This window comes from Labeo rohita, unplaced genomic scaffold (assembly GCF_022985175.1).
Source record: "Labeo rohita strain BAU-BD-2019 unplaced genomic scaffold, IGBB_LRoh.1.0 scaffold_79, whole genome shotgun sequence".
NCBI classification, from domain to species: Eukaryota; Metazoa; Chordata; class Actinopteri; order Cypriniformes; family Cyprinidae; genus Labeo; species Labeo rohita.
In genome coordinates, this window is record NW_026129733.1 from 95,798 (window position 1) to 117,629 (window position 21,832).

Consider the following 21,832-nt stretch of genomic DNA (forward strand, 5'->3'; position numbering starts at 1 on the left):
TTATTATTATTATTATTATTATTATAGCCATTTCTCTTCTGAGATTTCTGATGTGTTCTTTGGAGGGACTGATGTTAAATTATGTTGGGATGTCATGAAATTGTTTCAGTTTCTTTAGCCGTCTAAAAAAAAAAAAGAAGAAGAACATTTCATAATATCTATTGTAACGTCTCATTTTACATATACAAAAACATTTACAAGCCTTGGTTAGGCTTCCAGAAACTCTAATCACTTACATTCACCAATATCAAGCCAATATTGTGCAAAGACGTTCGTCGAATGGTTTGTTCGTATTCTCTGACCACTATTGAAACCTACACAGAATTTCAGAGAATTCGAAAAGTGTTATGTAATGTTCACAAAGCTGTACATTATATAACAATGAAGCATGTTAAATATTTTACAGAATTGTAACAGTTTGCCTATTTTTTATTTTATTTCTTTATTTTGTTTGTTTTTTAATGTTTTAACAGTTATGGGTGCATCGCCTGTTTGGTTCATTTACATGTGTTAACTTTCAGCATTTATTAAATTATTTGTATGAACATAAATATGTATGCATAAATGTGGCCCGGAGTGTGATCTACTTATTATCAAGCCATGTCTTGGTTTTCTTTGCAGTGTGGTGGGACAGTGGTTAAGAGCACTAAAAGCTTAGTGTTTAGCCATTTTTGGCCTTGGCCTTTTTCGGAGCTTGCGTCAAACCGCCAAAGTCACGGAATTTCAGTAAACAAGGCTTTTTTACGTCATAACTGTCTCAAACTTTTAAATCTATGGTTACTATTTCTTCTTAGCCAATAGCCTTTTTTTTTTTCTTTTAATGAGATGTTTGGGTAATTTAAAGGATGAGTAGAAGTTAATAGTCTCTTTCTGGCAAGCAACCCTGAAAATGAACAATTATTCAAAAAAACACACACACGTGTTATACAGACACTTCATATTTAATCATTTTAATTGCATTTAATGTGTTCTGCTTTCAAGAAAACACTTGCAGTGGGTTCGTTAAAGCTGTTTTTATGCGTCTTTTGGCCTGAGTTTTTGTTGCGTCAGCAGCCTGTGCTGTTTGAAACAGTGAATCATTTTTCTGGGCAATTGGTTCAGCTGATTCGAGGCTTCGGAAAGGTTAATTTCTCCCATTAGATTTACATTCTACAGAGAATATCTATAAAATGACAGAGTTTTCTGTGAAATGTGAAAGAAAGATTAAGATATTTTAGCTTATTTTTACAGTTTTTGTTTAGCAGTCACTTCTGATAAAAATTAAAAATTAAATCTTAAAAATGATCCATTATTTCCATTGATGGTAAATGTTTGGCCATGCATTTCACCATTTTTTTTTTTAAATTTCTTTCTTTCTTTTTTACAGTGTAGACACACCTTTATTTTAGTTCATTATTCTCCAGACCTTTGTGCAATATTTCTAATTGGCATTATGCATAGACCCACTTTCGATATAATTTTGTTTTATTTGATACATGCTTATTTGCCTAATTACTGAAATACTTTTCAGCATTATATAATAGGCTGAACCGACGTGTATTATCAAACATCCATTACATTCATTTGAATAGGAAATGTACACAGTGATACATTTAAAACGTTTAGATCTTCAAGCACAGTTGCAGCATGATTATGAGTTTTCATTTTGTGGATACCGTTGTACTGCGTATGTTCTTTCTTATCCCTGACTGATGTCAATAATACTTTCAGTCATGCATGATTCATGTTACATTTCTACCAGATGGCTGGAGGTTGTATACAAAAACATACAGATCAGCCAAGGTGATTTGTTTTGGTAACAAATAAATACATTGAGAAAATTGCACAAAATCTGCCCCTCAGACGAAGCTTTCCTCCATGTTGGAGCACAAGAGGAACGAGTCCACCAGTCTGGGCTTAATCAGCTGTTGATGGTCAGTGGGCCCAATACTGTCCGGACATTCAGCCGCAAGCCTCCTCAAAGCCGCCTGTCAATGACACGAATGATATAATAATGACGGTACAACACAGTAAAATTCACAGAGTAAAATTAACTCTATTCAGAGAACATTTGGTCCCTCTCTAAATAGAGTTAAATTAACACTGAAGCAGCGTTAAAGTTAATGAGATAATTAAGTGATCAATTAAAAGGTGATTGTGCATTAGTGATGAACACCTGCTGTTAACAAACAGAATCACTGAAGAAAAGAGAAACACAAGAACTACAACTGATTTCAGCCACATTTTAAATCAACTGAAATAAAAGATATTAAATCTCTCAAGATCTGATTAAACAACTCCACAAACAGCATCACCAGCTTCACTCATTACTAAGCAGACTGGCTTAATTGTAATAATAATAATGAAAAAAAAAAAAAAACATGATGCCACCATAATTGTGGTCAAGGTTTGCTTTAGTTTGTCTCTTGACCCTTTTAATAACTTACAATAATTTAGCTTCTAAGCAATTATAATATTGTTTCACAGCAAACATTTGTGTATTGCAGAATCAAATGTTTGAAGCAACAGATTGTTTTATGTTTTCGGCTTATAGCTCATTTGTGTGAAAGCGATCTTTCTCTTTGGTTCATTGATGGGCATATTGCTGAAAAAAGGTCCTATTAAACAATCACCACCATAAAGCTTCAATTTTGAAAAAAAGAGGTGCATTGGCTCAGGAGTTTAGACATGAACACTTATCACATGATCCTCAACAGTGGTGACAATAATTATTCATACTGCAGCGCATGATGGGAGTTTTTACTATGTTGTTACCCAGCATGCATTGCAGCATGAAGCATTTTGTTGATTGTCACCATTGTTGAGATTCATATACTGGTACTCGATGTCTGTGTGTCTCTGAATAATAGCAGTGTTTACTTATGCTTTACATGAATCTAAAATAATTTTTCATTACTACATTCTAGTTTTTTGTTTTCTTTGTTTTGACTGCTCAAGTTTCATGGGGCTGATTATGGTTATTCAAATGCATAAATTGAGAAAAACGTATCTTGGACGTAGTCAAATCATCTCACAATAAACATCTCAACATATAAAATCAATTAAAACGTGTTTAATGTAAAACACTGACCACTCTACTTTACAACATCACATGTACAGTTTAACAGAGATCTAACCCAAAAACTGAAGGGTCAAGAGCTAAACTAAAACAAATGCTGATCTCCATGATGGTGGCATCATTTTAACCACTAAAACCAACTTTTGCTCCTCTGTAAATCTCAATAAGATCTTCTGTAGACGTGTGACAGTAATAAAGTCAGTCTGGTTAGTAATGAGTGAAGGTGCTGCTGCTGTTTGTGGAGTTGTTTAATCATCATCTGCTGAGATCTTGAGGGATTTAATCACTTATTTTATTTCAGTTGATTTAATCTGTGTCTGAAATCAGTTGTAGTTCTTGTGTTTCTTTTTTCTTTATTGATTCTGCTTGTTAACAGCAGGTGTTCATCACTAATGCTCAATCACCTTTTAATTGATCACTTCATTATCTCATTAACTTTAACTCTGCTTCAGTGTTAATTTAACTCTATTTAGAGAGGGACCAAATGTTCTCTGAATAGAGTTGATTTTACTCTGGGGATTTTACTGTGAAGATGGAAACACTTCATACACTCTCAAAAATAAAGGTGCTTCCCAATGCCATAGAAGAACCTTTTTTTTTTTTTGTCTAAATGGTTCAATAATGAACCTTTCACATCTGAAGAACCTTTCTGTTTCACTAAAGGTTCTTTGTGGCAAAGCAAGGTTCTTCAGACTATAAAAAGGTAAGAAATGGATGGTACTTTGACTGAATGGTTCTTTGTGGAACCAAAAATGGTTCCTCTATGACATCGTTGCGAAGAACCTTTTAAAGTTCCTTTATTTTTAAGAGTGTAATTATACGCTAACAAAGAAATCCGTAGTTAATCCATAGTTTATAAATTGCATTAATAATCTCTATACAAATAGTGAGTTCCTCAAGAAGCATCAAGAAGTGACGCCAAAGGGGTCCTGACCAAGCATCAGTATGTTGGTATCATATGATGTTTAATGTCTGTGGGTCTCTGAAATGTGAAAGATGTGAGAACTCATAACACTGCAAACCTAATCTACCTATGGGTATAAATAAAGTGAACCTGAGCCTGGTTTTGGTTTTGTGTTAATAACAGGATTTTTTTACAGTGTAGGTTTGGGGGATAGAATATACAGTTTGTGCAGTATAAAAACCATTTCACCTATGAAGAACTACTAGTCACTGCTTATCACCAATTAATAATTCCTTTACTATGAGCTTAACAACAACAATAACTGCGGTAATTACAGTGATAACGACTGAAGAACTCACTATTAGTGTAGAGTCTGTTTGTGTATTAACGATAGTTTATAAACTGTGAATTAACTTTGGTAATGAACATTGTAAGAACTTTGTTAGTGTATACGTATTATAAAGTGTGACCTACAACACATATTCTACAAATTTGATTTTATAGCATATGGTTATGTTAATATTTAGGGGCCAACAACGATACTAAGATCACTAAGATACTAGGCTTAAATGTCTCCTGAACTCTGTGGCCTGCTAGATTTTGACCACAGCTAACTACCAAGACTGTAAATGCAGGTATATTCAAATATATTTGTATATTTAAAAAGCAAAAGAGAAGAGATATTTCTGCTCATTACACAGTTTTAAACAAATGCATTATTTTTTAACTTTAGTTACCAGGCAGGCCACAAGTACTGAATCGCTGTTGTTCCTTTCCGCTGGTGACCGACACAACTCGATGAGGCGAGGAACAGCTGAGGAAAAGAAAAACAAAAGGGTCACTGTTTTTACTGGAGACGGTCTAACTCAAACTTAAATATCATGTCACAGCTTTAAATATTATGTTCATTTTAAAGATATTAAAAGTAAAAAAAAAAAAAAAAAAGAAGAAGTTATTTCTCTTGTCTAGTATGTGCACTATTTTATTTACACCTGTGGTTCCTCAGTTAGGACGTCTGTGTGAACTTTAGACATCCAGTCTAGTTAAGAAAACAAAAAGGTGAGGTAATTTGCATTTTGACACCTGCTTATTTAAATTTTGAGATCTAATGTAAACACATCTTAAACACATCTTAAGGTGCCAAAATCCCTTTTGAGGCTAAATACGAGTTGTGTTCGGATGATGAAGTCAGATAAAGTTGTTTTGAGCTGCACTGTAAAGCCAGTTACATATTCTCTTGTACCCTTGAGCTGTATGGCCGTCTGAGCAACAAGCGGGTCACGGCTGAGACGGGCCAGTGTGACGGCAGCTTTCTGTTGAACCCGCTCGCACGCAGCACTCTCAGACGCGCTGGAGGACGACGGCTTCTCGTTCAGCAGCACCAGCAGCTGCTCGATACCTACATTAAACATTCACAACGCCCCGAGACATTATATGTGACTCTGAAATGATGCATTTGCACTGTAATGAACAGGAATAGTAAGAAGGCACTAAATATTTGGCTTTGAATAGTTCAACTGGGGACGTTATGCTTGCATACCCTTCTCCTCTAGAACATCTGCAGTGCACTGCTCCAGAACAGACAGATTTGCAAGGATTGTCACAACCTACAGGGAATGAAGCACTGTGTCATTACTGTGATTCTGGGGAAACAAATCCTGCATGCAGATAAGAAGACTGCAACACTACAATTTAGAGAGTTTAGAGTTAAAGAGGGACAAAATACTTGTCAATACGTGTCATTCCAAACCTGTAAGACTTGCCTCTTCTGATGAACAGAAAAGAAGTTTTTGCCCTTGCAATGCAAAAAAACAGAAAAAAGATCCAAAACAAACCCAAAACTTGGTGTGATGATGATATGGACCCAAACAGAAACACATTTTAAAATATCAACATAATAACAAGAAGTTAGAGTTTTTTTGTAGAGTACTGTTTTGTTGTTGTTGTTGTTGTTTTGTCACTGTGTCTTGTGTTCTCTGTGTCTGTTTGCCTGTATTTCCTTTGCTTATTAGTTGGTTTCTAGTTAGTACCCCCCATTTCAGGCCATTTCTTCAGGTCATATGTAAAATGGAAATGTATTTCTGTATTTAAACGTACATTTTTCCATACCATATGTGCAACATTTAGCGCAAAATGCAAATTCAATTATATCATTTACATTTGCCATTTTCTATACTAGATCTAATGTGTAAAATAAAACCACACTTATCAGTTGCAAAGTTAAGATTAAAATGTATTACAACAAATGAGCAGATAAGTTTAACATGTCCAAGCATTTAAATGCTGTTTTTCCTGAATGCATTTAGACCTGTGGGTAGGATACTTGGGACTGCAATTTTGGTAACACATTTTTATATTAATTACAAAGTGTAAAAAATATGTTTTTAACTGACATTAAGTCTAGTGTAGGAAATGGTAAATCTAAATTACATAACTAAACTCTTTTTGCACTAAATGTTGCACATATGTATGGGAAAATGTAAATTTAAGTACATAAATAAGAACAAATGCAAGAGGAATGGATCTGTAAACAGTAACTACAAACATGCAAAATTAAAGTAGTGCACACTGTAATTTCAAATATGTGACCCTGGACCACAAAACCATAACCATAAAGGCCCACTTTTTTTAATTAAGACCGGTTTTGCGGTCCAGGGTCACATATGGGGTCTATTTATGTGTCCGTACAACCCCTAGATCAGTACCTGGTCTTTGGAGTACGGCGTGTCGACTCGTTGACGGTCTTTGCAGGCCTGTAGCAGGATGTGAACAGCGTTGAGCTGCAGCAGGATTTCACATGCCATGCTATCAAAGAATGTGATGTTTGCCAGTGCTGCTGAGGCCAACAGAAACACTTCACCACAGGAAGCGCTCTCACACAGATCTGCAGACACACACGCACAATGAATGGGTGAAAAAATTGCACACTGATTGGTAAACTCCTTTAAAATGAGAAGCTTGCTTGTGATTTGACAAGCGGCAGCTTTAAAGTATTCATCTGACTTAGAGCTGGCTCACTGAAAAGAATCAGAATTCCCAACGCAATTTGTGGCGGGTATTTCTCTAGAGCAGAAATTCTTTAAAAGGCGCAAAAAACAAACAAACAAAAAACATGAATGTGAATATGTTAAACCTCATGTTAACCTGCCAAATCAAAAATGTAAAAATGAACCTGAAGCCTGAAGTCATGGTGAAACTCAAAAACGAAAGAAAGCTGAATCCATATGTTATATAAATATAATATTAATATTATCTGAACCACAAGGATGAGATTAAAAGAAAGCACTGAGAGATCGATGGCCTTAATGGTGTGACAAGGAGCTCAGAGCGTTCAGGGACGACCTCGTTGACCGTGACAGGACACGGCAGATGATTCAGGAAGGGACGTCGCTGCCGTCTTTGAACATACTGTGAGTTGGCGAACTTACCTCTGGCTTTTTTTTTTTTTTTTTCTGTTTTTGGAATCGACGACTGCAAGTAAGAAAGGTTTAGGCAAAGGGCTCTACTGTCGACCGATGCCAATAAGTTTATATTTTGACAAATATCCCTCGACGTCTATAGTACTGAGCTTTGAATCATTTAATCACTTCATCATTTTGACAGTGACTTTCATGCCTTTAACTCAGTTGCAGAACTGCAGCAGATTGATAGGTGTTATTCATCGTTTTGACCACAAGATGGCCACAGTTGTTCACTGCAGGTTGAAAATCTCCATTCAAAATTTTTCACGAAGTCAGTGAAGTGCCTGCAACAATGACACACCTCAAGCACTTCTGCAGATACATGTCTGTCTCTGTTTGGTGTGTTTTTCAGAAGAACATTTGTGTATGTCAGTGGTAGCTGATCCTGCTCCTGGAGGGCAGCCATCCTGCACAGCTGAGCTCTGATCACACTCACTCAAGGTGTTCAGGATTACTTGAAAACAACAACTGAAGTCTGCAGGAACGTGGCCCGCCAGGAGCGGAGTGGTCTACCCCTGGTTTATAAGGCATTGTATTTTCTCAACTCGTGCACGTGTGCTACGCTGCGTGAACTCACTGATGAGGGCTGTGACGATGTCTTGCATGCTCTCCAGGAAGCTGGCGAGGTGCTGCGTGGAGGTGTGATGGGGCGAGGTGATCTGAGCCATCACCGCCGCGGCCTCCGCTCGGGTCGCCTCTGCACACGTGCCATCTGTTAAGATGTCTGCCAGACACAGGATGCCATCCACCTGAGTTACACACCACATCAACACATCACACTCTGTGGATTGGTCATGTGACTTGCTAAGCTATAATAAAGCTAGGGATCACTATATATATTAGAGCTTAAATATTATAGCCTTTGAGAGCTTATTACATGGTACTTTATAAGACTTTCAATAAATCGATACATTATAGTATATGCAGTATATTTTAGTTATTTTATGCATAAAGTAGTATGAAACTTGTACAATGGCATATTGTGAAGTCTACAGCAGTATATGACTGCTCATCCTCACAGAGTATATGAGAGCAATATATAATGTCTCAGTATATGAATAAACTGTATGCAGTATATGGGAGCACATTGTTTTGTTTTTTGTTTGTTTGTTTGTTTGTTTCCCCTCAGGCCCTCCAGAGATCAAACTGAATCAGACTCCTGGTGTTTCTGAACTGACAGTAATAGGGTTTACAGTAATCTGTGCAGTGTCACAATGCTGTTTGGTTATATAATACATTACCACACAGTGGCGCTGTTGTACAAACTATGAAATGCACTTTACTCACCAGAAGATAATACTATGTAGCCTATCACAACCACAGTATCACTAATGTATCGCCATATCACCTTATCTGTAAGCACAGTGCAGTCCTCTACCTACTTGCAAAATATATTTGTATTTTTTTAAAAGAGACACAAACACATAATTACAATTTACTAAAAAAAAAAAAAAGTCTTTCTGTGAAATTCACTTTAAACAGTTATGCATTCTAGTTACATATGTTTTGTATTATTTTTGGCTCTTGGCAGCAATATTACAGAAAATGTTGCGCTGCTCATGTCTTAATGAAAAGCCGGAGGAAATGCGTGTCAAAAACAGGAAGAAAATGTGGATCTGGGACAGATTTTAAACCACTGTTTAGTTTAGTTTAGTTGTTGTCATTATTTTATTTATTTTTATTTATTTTTTTTGTTCCAGTTTTAGCTTTATTTATTTTAGTGAACTAAAAGAAAACTAAAGTAAAATGTGAAATGTTGCCTACTATCTGAATAATGTTTAATACATTTAAGCATTTATTTATTTATTTATTTCCATATGTTTTATTTTCTTATTTAGATTAATGTTTACTAGTTGACTCCAATAATCATGGTTTGAGGGAAAATGTTATAATTTTCACAGTCATCCCTGCTTTCTACTAAAACATAAAAAGCAGCTCAACCTATATATATAAATCTATCTATATGTAACAACCAGCATCACTGCATTACTTACACCTGCTGTCACAACGGGAAAACAACCTCTCCTGTTTACTGCAGTAGTTTATTATCTTTCTTTTTCCGTGTTTAGACCTATAAGCATATATGCCATACCTCAGAAACATAATATTCTTGGCCAGAAACGTCTCTGAATCTGTTTAGATATCGTTTTGATGTGGTTCTAGACTTTCCACATTTACAGACTGTAATGTTGTAATGTGAAATGTTCAGTTTACTTAGCATCTGCAAAAATGAATCTAAAGGCTTGAATACACTTACATATAACAAACAAGAGATTTTGCTTTCTTAGCTCACTCAGATTCAGCTGCACACATCTGGGTCCTTTTAATGTGCGTGCTGAGAAACTGATACCTTTTCCAGCTGGCTGATGCCCTCTTCGACACAACAGATAGAAGCCACGGTCCTCAACGCGTGCGCATACAGAGTACTGAAGCAGTCCTGCCGGCAGATCTTCAGAAGGGCCACTACAGCTCCCTCCTGTGGAGCACACAAACTGTCCGCTTTAATGAACGCATTCAAACATCAATTCATAATCTGGTGAGGAAAAAACGACCTTCAGTAACAATTGAGTAGATATGTGTTGTTTTCATGACTTAAAAACTCAATACAAAGCAATATAACTCACTATGTTCTTGTGTTTCCATATGTGAGTGGGTACATCGGGTAAATCAGGTGTGTGTGTGTGTGTGTGAGTATGTTATTGTTCTGTTCTCAGAAATGTTTAACCAAGAACTGTGGATGATAGAAATCCGTCACCACTACAGAGAAAATGACTGCGAGACGAGCTAACCACTGTCATTATGTGAATAAGCTTAATTATGTGGGCAACACAGCACGTCATCCTGAGGCCATGCGATGCCGCGCTAGAGAGCCTCAATCTGCAGGATATTCACGTGAACACATTAGCTCCAGCTTTCTCATGCCCATCAGTCTGCTCTGTCTCTGGGTTTAGTGGATATTAGCACTCAAAAACTCATTTTGGACAAAAACTTTATCTGTGCGTCACCGTCAGAATTTTGAAATTGCAACTTTTTTCGTCTTTCAAACAATACAATGCCATAGTTAATACAAATGAGCTATTGACTGTTTTTTGTGTGCTACAGTAGTAAGTACATTCATGTTAGAAATTATATTTTTTTTATTAGCTATTATATGCTAATCATTTTTTATTATTAGCTCATTTTCTTTAACAATAATCATGACATCAAATGGTTTGATGTTCTTATGTTTATAATGTTATCATTATTATTAGCTAGTTGGTTTTAGGTATGTTTTTAGGACTGTTTATTTGTATACACTAGTTAAAAAGACATAAAATTGAACAAAAGTGACACTAATATCCTTTATAATGTTACAAAAAAATCTATTTAAAATAAATGCTAACTTAATGTTACAATGCAACTATTTTCATCAGTGATGATAATAAGAAATATTTCTGGCTGCTAACAATTCAGCTTTGACACCAACGGCAAACATTTTTTTAAAGATGTTGTTCACTAAGACGTTATGTCACTTTACAATATTGTCATTTAGAGAGAGATCAGGGCTGTTGTCATGCGGGTCGGTTCATGCGATAAATCCCACCTCTTGTGCTCTCGTTCAAATCTATCTGAATGAACAATATAATGGCGTTAATTATATTGTGTAACAAAAATCCAGCATTAAGTCAATGTCAAATTGATGCCAAATACTGACGTCTATCCGATTTTTATTCTCAACCAAAATGCAATGTCTGTCCGACGCTGGGGTCCAACGTCAACCTGACGTTATATTGATGAATTGTTTATTAATTAATTTTAAAAATTATGTTTTTCTCAGCTTTCGAACTGTGATGATTAATATGTGAATCGTGAAACCAAAAGCATGATCTAAAACTAGAAGAATGAGTGGAGATTAAACAGAAAGTGAGAAGCAAAAGCGCTGACAGATCTTTAACATGCTGTATCTATTGCATTACTGCACTGCAGCAGACGGAAGTGAAAGATGAATTCAGATGCCAGCGGTAAACAGCCGGTAGTCATTTCTCTAACAGGAGCGTAATGTAGCTAAGGCAGAGAGCCAGAAAACAAGCCACTGTGATCAATGCGGCACGCTAATGGGACGGGACAGTATCGATCTGATTAGAAACACGAACACGCACACACCAGTAAAACCTTATCGGACAACTAATGGACATGAGGCTGCGCCATCACTGTCATCAGAGTTAAATAAAGAACCCCCTCCAGAGCACACTAGTGTCAGAACCGCACTGTCAGATGAAACCTTCGCCAATGTCTTACTGGAATCACAAGCTCAGATATGCCTGTTATAGTACTGTCACGATCACGCCGGCTCTCCCTCACTCATTCAGCTGTCAAAATCACCAGAGTACTAACATGAACTTCAGGACCCTGCAAGTGGACGAAACGAAGCAGCACTGCATACTGCGTATCGTCACGGGCTGAACTCTGAACTCTGCACTGCAGCTGCAACTAGTGGCTTACAACAATATCATGAGGCTTGAACAATTCATCCAGCTCTCAATCCGTCTCTCCTGTCGCATGACGAGCTGTCAGGAATAGCAAGCTTCAGTCATCTCTGTCTCTCCACCAGCCTGCTCTAGGAACCAACCTGAGTGTCCCATATGACCACCACTACCAGTAGTGACTACTGTTTCCTTGCCTTCAGTAATTAGTAAACCCTTGACTACCACTTTTGTGCTCACTGTTCTGACGTCTCTTTCAGAGTCACCACTTTACTCGACTCCCGGTCAGTCAGCAACTTAATTTCAGGGACGCTCTGTCAGAAGCTTAAGCTTAAGAACAGAATCCCTGGACTTCTGAATATTTCATCCAACTGGCAAACCATTCTGTCGAAAAGACCAAGTCCAGTAGTCTTAACGCTGTGTTCCACATCCATTGAAAGCCCATTGAACAAACAATCTGTGGGCCTGATATGCCCCACTTTCATGGTGTCTTCTTCTACAAACGAGTCTCACAACTACCACCTCATAGAAAATGGAACTGTGCCATCAACCTAATTACTGGTGAACCAGTGCCCACCTAGTAGGCACTGGACGTCAATATAACCTCAGGCTAACGCTGCACCCCAACATCGGACAGACGTCACATTTTGGTTGAGAATGAAAATCAGGTTGACTTCAGTATTTGACGTCAATTTGACGTTTACTTTACGTTGGATTTTGGTTACACAAACTAAAACAACAATCAAAAGTCAGCTGACGTCGGTATTAGATATTGAATTAATGCTGACAACAGACATTAAATTGACACAGAATTTTGGTCACCCGACATCACAACTGAAATTTAACCAAATGTCACTGTCTTATGACATTGTGTGCCTGCTGGACAGAGGAAAATTCTCATCAATTTCTATTCCTGAACAGCAAGCTATGGAGGAATAATAAAGTAACTTTGACTTTTTAAACCCTTTTACTTCCAAAATCGATACTGTTAGAGATAAAATTGTAAACATGCAGCCGTCAGCTACAGTATCACATCAGATAGTGCGCTATAGATCTCCTGGGGAACAATTCCACTCATTCTCTACTATAGGAGAGGAAGAACTGTATAACATTGTTAAAGCATCTAAACCAACAACTTGTATGCTAGACCTTATTCCATCTAGGCTATTAAAAGACTTGCTTCCAGATCTCATAGATCCTCTTCTGAATATTATTAATTCGTCATCATCATTAGGATATGTCCCCAAAACCTTCAAACTGGCTGCTATGAAGTCTCTCATTAAAAAACAAACAACTTGGCCCTAAAGAATTAGTTAATTACAGACTGATCTTGAATCTCCCTTTAAGATACCAGAAAAGGTAGTATCATCACAATTATGTTCCTTCTTGGAGAAAAATGGTATCTGTGAGGTTTTAGACCGTACCATAGTACTGAGACTGCTCTCATTAGAGTTACAAATGATCTACTCTTATCGTCTGATCGTGGTTGTATCTCTCTGTTAGTGCTACCGGCTCTTAGTGCTGCGTTTGACACTGTTGACCACAACATTCTCTTGAACAGACTTAAAAAAATTATGTTGGCATTAGTGAAAGTGCATTGGCATGGTTCAAATCATACGTATCTGACCACCAGATTCATATTGCTCACAAGTGCAGTATGGAGTACCTCAAGGTTCAGTACTAGGACAATTGCTTTTCGCGCTTTACATATTACCTTCGGGAGATATCATCAGGAAACCTGGTGGTAGCTTTCAATGTTATCTTCATGGTACTCTAGCTCTGTATTTCTTCGTGGCCTGACAAAGCACACCAATTTGCCAAACGAATGGAATGCATAGCTGATATAAAGAACTGGATGACTTGTAATTTCCTACTGCTAAACTTTAAAAAAAAAAGGTTTTAATTATCGGACCAAAGAACCTGCATGTAATAACCCAGAACACTGTCTAACACTTAATGGCTGCTCTGTCAGGTCTTCGTCATTAGTTGGGTGTGCTATTTGATAGCAATCTTTCCTTTGAAAACCACATTTCTAGTATTTGTAAAACTCAATTTTTCTATCTCAAAAATATCTATATAATGACGACCTATGCTCTCAATGTCAAATGCAGAAATGTTAATATATGCATTCATGACCCTCATAGTTAGATTATTGTAATGTTTTATTGAGTGGTTGCTCTTCACGCTTAATAAACAAACTCCAGCTGGTCCAAAATGCAGCAACTAGAGTTCTAAAATCCTGGTGCAATGAGGTTGAAGAAGGTTTCTAGCATGGGCTAAGTTATGCACAAAATTTTCTTTGTAAACAAGAGACTAGATTGATACCATTCCAATGCACACTTGGTTACCAGCCACCTCTGGGATGGGGAACCGTCAAATGTCCCAGTGGTGAATCATTGGTTCCCGGAAAGCGAGAGGGTCTGGTAAGCTGCTCATCAGTTGCAGCAAGCAGTGCGGAGTCGTAAGAGCCACGCCGATGTACGGAGATCTACAGTTTGAACTATAATAAATATATAGGGGAAGTGACCACTGAGAACAGACTCAGATTCAGTAAACCAAGTCAAATAATCCCTAAGAAATGACTTGGAAAACAGAGTTAGTACCCTGAAATAACCCAGACATGAATCCATCTGAAACAAATGTGTGGTATGAGCCACATATGATCTCCATCTGATCCGGCTGAGCTGGAACAAATTTGCATTTTATTTCAAATTTGGTGAAACAGAAACAAAATGTGAACAAATGCAATGGAGTGAAAACATTATATAAGATGACACAGATTCCAAAAGAGCTGATCACGTGACCACAGCAGGACAGTGTAAAAGTGTGTGTGTACTTGTTTAACCTACTGTACATTCTGTGGGCCAATTGTCCCCACAAAGGAAGTAAATCATGACAAATTTGACAGTGTGGGGCCACAGGAATAGGCAACGTCGGTTCTGGGGTTCAGAGTTTAGCTCCAGCCCTGAAAAAACCTCACCCACCTGTAGCCCCAGTAATTCTGAAGACCTTGATTAGCTTGTTCAGGTGTGTTTGATTAGGGCTGGAGTTAAACTCTGCAGGACGGCGGCACTCCATACATAATTAGTTTTAGTTATTAAAATGCAAAAATGCAGGATTAGGGTTAGGGGATAGAATATATAATTAGCTGAGTATAAAATTATTATGCCTAAGGAAAGTTATCCTACTGACATAAATCCTACTGTGTGTGTAAGAGAGAGAACGTGTGTGTGTTCTCGTACTTTAGCGATGATGCTGCAGAGCTGTGGCCCATCCTGAGTTAAAGACAGCAGGTTACTGATGGCAGTGCTGATGGCAAAAACATTATCAGAATCCTCAATCTGATGAATCAAAATCTGTAAAAAAAAAAAAAAAAAAAAAAAAAAGAGAGAGAGAGAGAATTAAATGTCACTAATGGATCACCCCAGTCACACAGGTTTCTAGTTTTATTCTGTAGACCGGAGTAGATTTCACTTCATGTTTCAATATAACTGTAATACAAATCTATATGTTCTGTTGTAACTGCTGTCAGCAAAACATCATCATCTATTTACATTAAAAAATTGACAACACAGTTGACTTCAAACCAATAAAATGGCTTATCTAGTATTACTACTACTAATACTAATGACATCAAGATTTTTATATTTCAAGATGTTTGTGTGAATAAAATACAAAATACATCACTGAGATTACTGAAATGGATATGGTGGCAAACAATAAAATAATTATTTTATCAAATGCCTTTGAGTCTAGTTTACAATGAGAAGGCCATTTTGCTTTTATTATTCTTCATGAAACAAAGCTGCACAGAGACTTTTTTTGTTGCTGTTGTATGTTTTGTTGTAAACCGGTCAGTTTATTAAAGCAAGAAATTTCACACTGTGGCAGTGAGTAAAATCGGGCCATTTGTTAAACTTCATAGCATTAGAACTGCAGCTCTAAGACGAATGTTAAATTCATTTTAATATATTGTATTATGTAAATATAATTCATGAAAACTGTAGCCAAAATAACAAACTAAAATAAATTCAGTAAATCTAATGATCTCTTAAGCAACGGCTTCTTGTAATATTAGCCTACTCTTACCTGTATCTCATTGGCCAGTGCCATGTCAATCATATGGCTAAAGGAGTCACTGACGTCAGTAAGGATCTCGTGAATGGCCTCCTTCATGGATTTGAGGAAATATTCATCCTCAGTATGAAGACATCTGTGGAGTAAACACCGTCAGTTCTATGTGATCTGATGTTCAATATGAAAACTTTGAGATGATGAAAATAGGTGCAAGACGTGGTGAGACGATGTGTTGAGTTCTTCACCTCTCAGTAATGATGTTCAGCTCCATGCACTTCTCCAGCAGTGATTTCTCATACTACCAAGAGAGATGAGCACATTCGGTACTTTACAATGCAAGGTTTTGCAGGGAGTGAACATTAACTACACAACTGAAAGTTTTTTTCTGCTTCACTTGTGCAAATTATGGCTCTCTATGGAAATAAAGTGTAACCAGTTATATCATCAATAAAATATGCTTGCAAAATGTGATTAAATGTGCTATTTTTTTTAATGTTATTGCACACGCTGAAGACACATCTGTCGTTTATTTCTGAACGCGTCCTTTTGTACCTTCTGCATTTCCGGTGGGGCGTTTCTGGCCGTGCTGTACTCTTGGATGAGCGAGCGCACGTGACAGTTGACCCTGACGGCCGTGCCGTGAACCCGCTGCCAGCGGCCCTTCTCCAGACGTTGGAACATCTTCCCCAGCTCCGTGCTGACCACCAGCGCCCTCTTCAGCAGCGTCTGCAGGTTATCACGAGTGACGTGCTCGCCGACGGCACCCGTCCCGGATACGATGAGCTCACCTGGAGCGTCTTCGTCCACGCCGATGGGTTTAGACTGCAGAACGCACATGCACTCCACCTCCGTCATGTGCCGTAAGTCTTCCATCCAGCGCTGCACCGAGTCCACCTGTATGGCGTGCATCCTGCTGCACAGACATGCACGACAATGTCAGGACATCAACAAACACTTCTGTACATACATGAGCCTTTGACCGCAGGACTCGTAAATGATTCAAGTCTCAAAACTGAGGTCTCGAACTGAGCTCAGATTTCCTGAGACACCATAGTCTTCTGTCAAACGTTACAGATGGGACCCTACGAGGATATATGCAGAATATGTGTAAATAATTTTATAGTTCTTGAGTCTTGACTTGTGTTTCACAGGATTCATACCCAAGCGCTCTACATCACCAATGTAATGCGTACTGCAGGTGAGTTACAGAGCAAGTTTACTATGTCAGAAAATCCAAACATATTGAGCTGGTTATGTGACGCATGCATGAAAAATGTGAAACGTCATTATATAGTATTGTGAAAGGAACCGACTGCAAGAAATAAGTCTTTTTATTGATTATGGTATGGAGTTTTGCAAAAATATAGGTGGAGGCATGTTTTTCCAATGAGCTAATGTTGAACTTTGTTAGTTGTGAAGTTAACTAATGTTAACTTTAGTAATAAACTGATAAGAGGCATTATTATTGTGAGAAACGCGGATATTCCACAGCCCAGAGTCAACTGACATTTATCTTCATATAACTGTACTCACATGTGGGCAGAAGAACCCATTAAAGTAAGCCGAGAGGACACGGTAAAATGTGGGGACACACAGAAATCCCCCAACGCCCCTGATTCTGCTTCATTAGAAACACTGTATCTGACCTGAGGTCAGTGCAGAGGTCGGTCATGATTTGACTGCAGGCAAGAGTTTAATACATTTCTAAATAAGTCATTAAAAGTAATATTAAAGGGAAACATATAAAACAAATAAAACAAATAATAGTGTTTAAACAGCATAGTAAGAAAAAATATATTCCAGATAATGGCAGAACAGATACTACCATTATAAACAAGCGAATTCTTTATTATTTTCTTTCTCGCAGCTGAGGTCTAATGAACGCCAGTGTTCGGTTCTGTTGCACATTCAGTGTAAATGTCCCTCTGTATAAACTAACACAAACAGCGGTCAGTGTGTTTCACACCAGGTTATATTATTCTCCCAGAGCGGTCCTTCTCCACCTACACTATGGCGGTGTGATCTAATGAGTGTCACATAGTGAACGAGTGGAACAGGAAACAAACGTCAATGCGACGACCCACAGATTTTACTGGCATTGTGTGCTGAATCCAAAACTGAAAACAAAATCCATATGCATTTAAACCACATACATGTTTTTTATAATGCGAAGTCAGATGTTTACATGTGATGTTAAATGTTTTGGAATGCCTCTAAAATGCCTAATTATATACACAAAATTATGATTGTTTCAGGGCTGACATGTTTTAAAAAAATGACAGTGTCTTACAGCTGGTCATTTTGAGTATTTAAGTATCAACCAGCACAAACTATTTCTGCAAGAAAGGCCTCTTGTGAATGGATCATCATGATAATGGGTTTATTTGAATGAATGTGGAGGAAAAGCTGCTCTCCAGCGCAAATATTTACATTTCCACCCATTGATGGGTCAGAAAGCGCTGCGCTTTTATTCCTGCGTACAGTGAGGTCAGAATCATTCTCTACGCTCTGATAAGAGTCATTTACAGAGTAAACACACCTGAGAGAGAGGAACATACATTTACAGTGATGCCTCTGGATAATCAACAACCACCCAAAAACCATTCTGCTGATGTTCAGAGGACACGCCACACTTCCTCTCAAAATGTTTGCGACATTTTACGAAGCATTCGCCCAAGAAATTATAGAAGATGACTGTGAATCTGCAAGCTGGCTTCGATATTTTATAGTTTAAAGTAGGTGATTTTTAAAGCACTGCGTCTTCATACACCCTCACCTTTAACATCCTCCCTCGGCCGTAAGACACCATACTCTCTGTGAAGATGTGCATTTTGCAAAAAATACACAGCTAACATATTGAATTTGAATGTCTTACGTTTGGATAGAAAAAAAGAGCATTATGTCACAATACACCTACAACCTCCACATCCTGGCCGATTAAAGCGTGCGTTTCTTCCCAACAGACATCAATTATTCATCTGCTCTTGTCAGACATGGTGTCTATGTTTACCATTTGAAATGTACCATCTTTCAGAATAAAAATGGAATTTTCTTCTCAGAGATGATGAATATGGAGAAAAGTCTGAATCTTCATGTCAGTTTCTTCACTTGTTGGTCAAACGGAAGATGCTTTCGGATTAGCTGTCAGTAGAAGCTCCTGTATTATTCATGTGCTTCCTGAAGTTATTCTGACTCACAGCGTTTCCTGTTTGTCATTAACATATTGACACGATCCTATTCGGAGTTTTTTGGCCTGTTTTTTTTTTTTGAGTGACATCACAGATGAAAGGAGCTGAAGCGCTGTGATGACATCATATCTGACGCTCTGTGCAGGCGTGCTGTTATATCACAGGTAAATCTTGTTTGTGTGTGTGTGTAAACAGATGGAAAGTCCAGTGGAGCACAGAAAAGCACCTGTCCAAACTGCTGGCGTGTGCGATGCTAATTGTTCATCAGGGGTGGAAGGCAAACTCAACTCACAATGATTCAGCGTCACCGTGACCATGAATGAGCAGCAGAACACATCACGCTCACTTCCTGCTAAACCTCCACCTGCTTGTGTGTCGGAGTGACGAGCCGCGAATCACACGGGCTTCGGTTCAGGCTGCTGTCTTCATTCACATAAGCACATGAATATTAATATTTACATGTTTGAATGTACATGTTCTGAATAAAGGCAATGCTTTTGCTTGGTTTCTTATTCTTCTTACCATATCCCCCATAACGCAAGAACTTATATTCTTTAGCTCAGTTTATTTATTTATTTATTTTAAACTGGGGGATATGGTAAGAACAATAAAAAAACCAAGCAAAAGCATTGCCATTATTCAGAGTGTACATTCAAACAAGTCAAATTACATAGTGAAATTACAGTATATTCCAGGTTTATAATTGCATTCATTTCACAGTGGGACTTCTCTTGTATCTTACTGCACTTTCAGAAATGTCAACAAACAAACTGCATCAAACTGTGTTTCTACCAGTGGCAAAGCTGGGTGGGCAATGGCTCGCCCACTTTCAGCCGTGGCCCACCCAATGAGAAGTTAGCATTTTCCAAATGAATGCTATTTATTACATTTTATTATTAAATAATAAACATATAGTTTCACTATAACTATAACATATTTACTTTAAAATGTATTTAACATGAGTTTTCACGGTCAATTACAGGCAGATTGTTCATTTTCTATAGGTGCATAGCATGTGCTTGTCAAAATGATGATTCGTCAGTTTCATTTACTCCCACCCACATTTATGTTTACAATGTAATGGCATAAATTGCACGCGTTTGAAAAGAGTGATCAATTTGAAAATAGTGAAACAAACCTCAACCAGTCTTTAAAAATATTGTATATTTATAATGGTTTTACTGGTTATAATGGGACTTGACAGGGAAATGAAACCAGACCACCGGGTGATGGATTTATATATGGGGAACTCATGATCAGTGTTGGGGGTAATGCATTACAAGTAACGCAAGTTATGTAATAATATTACTTTTTTTTTCTAAGTAACTAGTAAGATAACCCATTACTTTTGAATTTCTAAAAAAAATATCTGAGTTATTTTTTCAAATAAGTAACGCCAGTTACTTTTTTCCCCATTTATTGATTGACAAGTCCCCTGTCGGGAAATTAGGAGTAAATATGATGTTACTGTATTCTAGACTAAATGTGAACATGCATTAATTCATCTCACTCACAAAAAAACAGATTCAGTGTTCCTCAAAATGAATAAAAACGAAATGCAAACTCAGAATATGACGCAACCCTGCAATAATTAAATATGTTAAATAAAACAAATATCCTTTATGTATTTAATCCCATTTTATTAACCAGTGTCTTTGCTGCTGACCTTCGATGATGCAATTCAACCATACTAATAAGCAAAAATTACTTTAGATAAACTAACATTTGTGCTTCGTTTTTTTTATCCCACCTGATCTACATATATCTGTCTATGTTCGCACAAATCATTCGTGATCCAGCTTCACTTACAGCAGAAGTGAGTATAAAGGTTTTTTTAATGAATCTTTGCGATCGCCTTTCCAAATAATGTGCTAGTTAGCAAATTTAGCAGCTAAACGCGGCTTAATGCCACTCAAGTAAACAGGCTCGTCACTCCACAGAGAGAAGAGAGGGGCGGGGCGAGCAGAGCTAATTTGCATTTAAAGGAACAATCCATCAGAATGAGATGATTTTTGCAGAGCTGATTTTGGCAAGATAAAAAGGGTGTTGTTTTACAAAACCATTAAGAATTTTTAACCAAAGTATTTTACAGACTTTTCATTAAAGGGGTTATCGGATGCCCATTTTCCACAAGTTGATATGATTCTTTAGGGTCTTAATGAAAAGTCTCTAATATACTTTGATTAAAAATTCTCAATGGTTTTGTAAAACAACACCCTTTTTACCTTGTCAAAATCAGCTCTGCAAAAATCATCTCATTCTAAGGGCTTGTTCCTTTAAATGTAAATGAGCTCTGCTCACCCCGCCCCTCTCTTCTCTCTGTGGAATGACGCGCTTGCTTACTTTAGCTGCATTTAGCCGCGTTTAGCCGCTAAACTTCCTAACTAGCACATTATTAGGAAAGGGGATCGCAAAGATTCATAAAAAACCCTTATACTCACTTCTGCTGTAAGTGAAGCTGGATCATGAAGGATTCGCGCGAACATAGACGGATATATGTAGATCGGGAGGCGCATTCCCTTCACAAACAAATGTAATCCACTGCATCTTCAGCGGCTCAGATGTCGGGAGTAAATGACGACCACTATGTTCATTATTACATCCAGCAACACAACACCTCAATCACTCAATCTGAGATATTCTTGTCTAACTTACATCCCTGCTCCAGCATCGAAACAAGA

General features: G+C 37.6%; 1 protein-coding gene across 4 annotated transcripts in view; it reads right to left on the reverse strand.

Annotated features, from left to right (window-relative positions):
• Nucleotides 1–608: 608 nt before the first annotated feature.
• LOC127161972 (protein inscuteable homolog) overlaps nt 609–21,832 on the reverse strand; it is a 42,739-nt gene continuing 21,515 nt past the window's right edge. For 2 of the 4 annotated variants that reach the window (XM_051104752.1, XM_051104753.1), the window contains 11 exons: nt 16,516–16,876; nt 16,209–16,261; nt 15,976–16,099; nt 15,129–15,242; nt 9,774–9,899; nt 8,001–8,172; nt 6,668–6,846; nt 5,503–5,569; nt 5,206–5,361; nt 4,700–4,776; nt 610–1,967 (listed from right to left, as the gene is read on the reverse strand). In XM_051104752.1, coding sequence (XP_050960709.1) covers nt 1,839–1,967; nt 4,700–4,776; nt 5,206–5,361; nt 5,503–5,569; nt 6,668–6,846; nt 8,001–8,172; nt 9,774–9,899; nt 15,129–15,242; nt 15,976–16,099; nt 16,209–16,261; nt 16,516–16,876 — 1,558 coding nt within the window. In that variant the 3' untranslated portion in view covers nt 610–1,838. Of the gene's footprint in view, nt 1,968–4,699; nt 4,777–5,205; nt 5,362–5,502; nt 5,570–6,667; nt 6,847–8,000; nt 8,173–9,773; nt 9,900–15,128; nt 15,243–15,975; nt 16,100–16,208; nt 16,262–16,515; nt 16,877–21,832 lie in introns of all 4 variants that reach the window. The other 2 variants (XM_051104754.1, XM_051104751.1) reach the window with 2 other exon arrangements.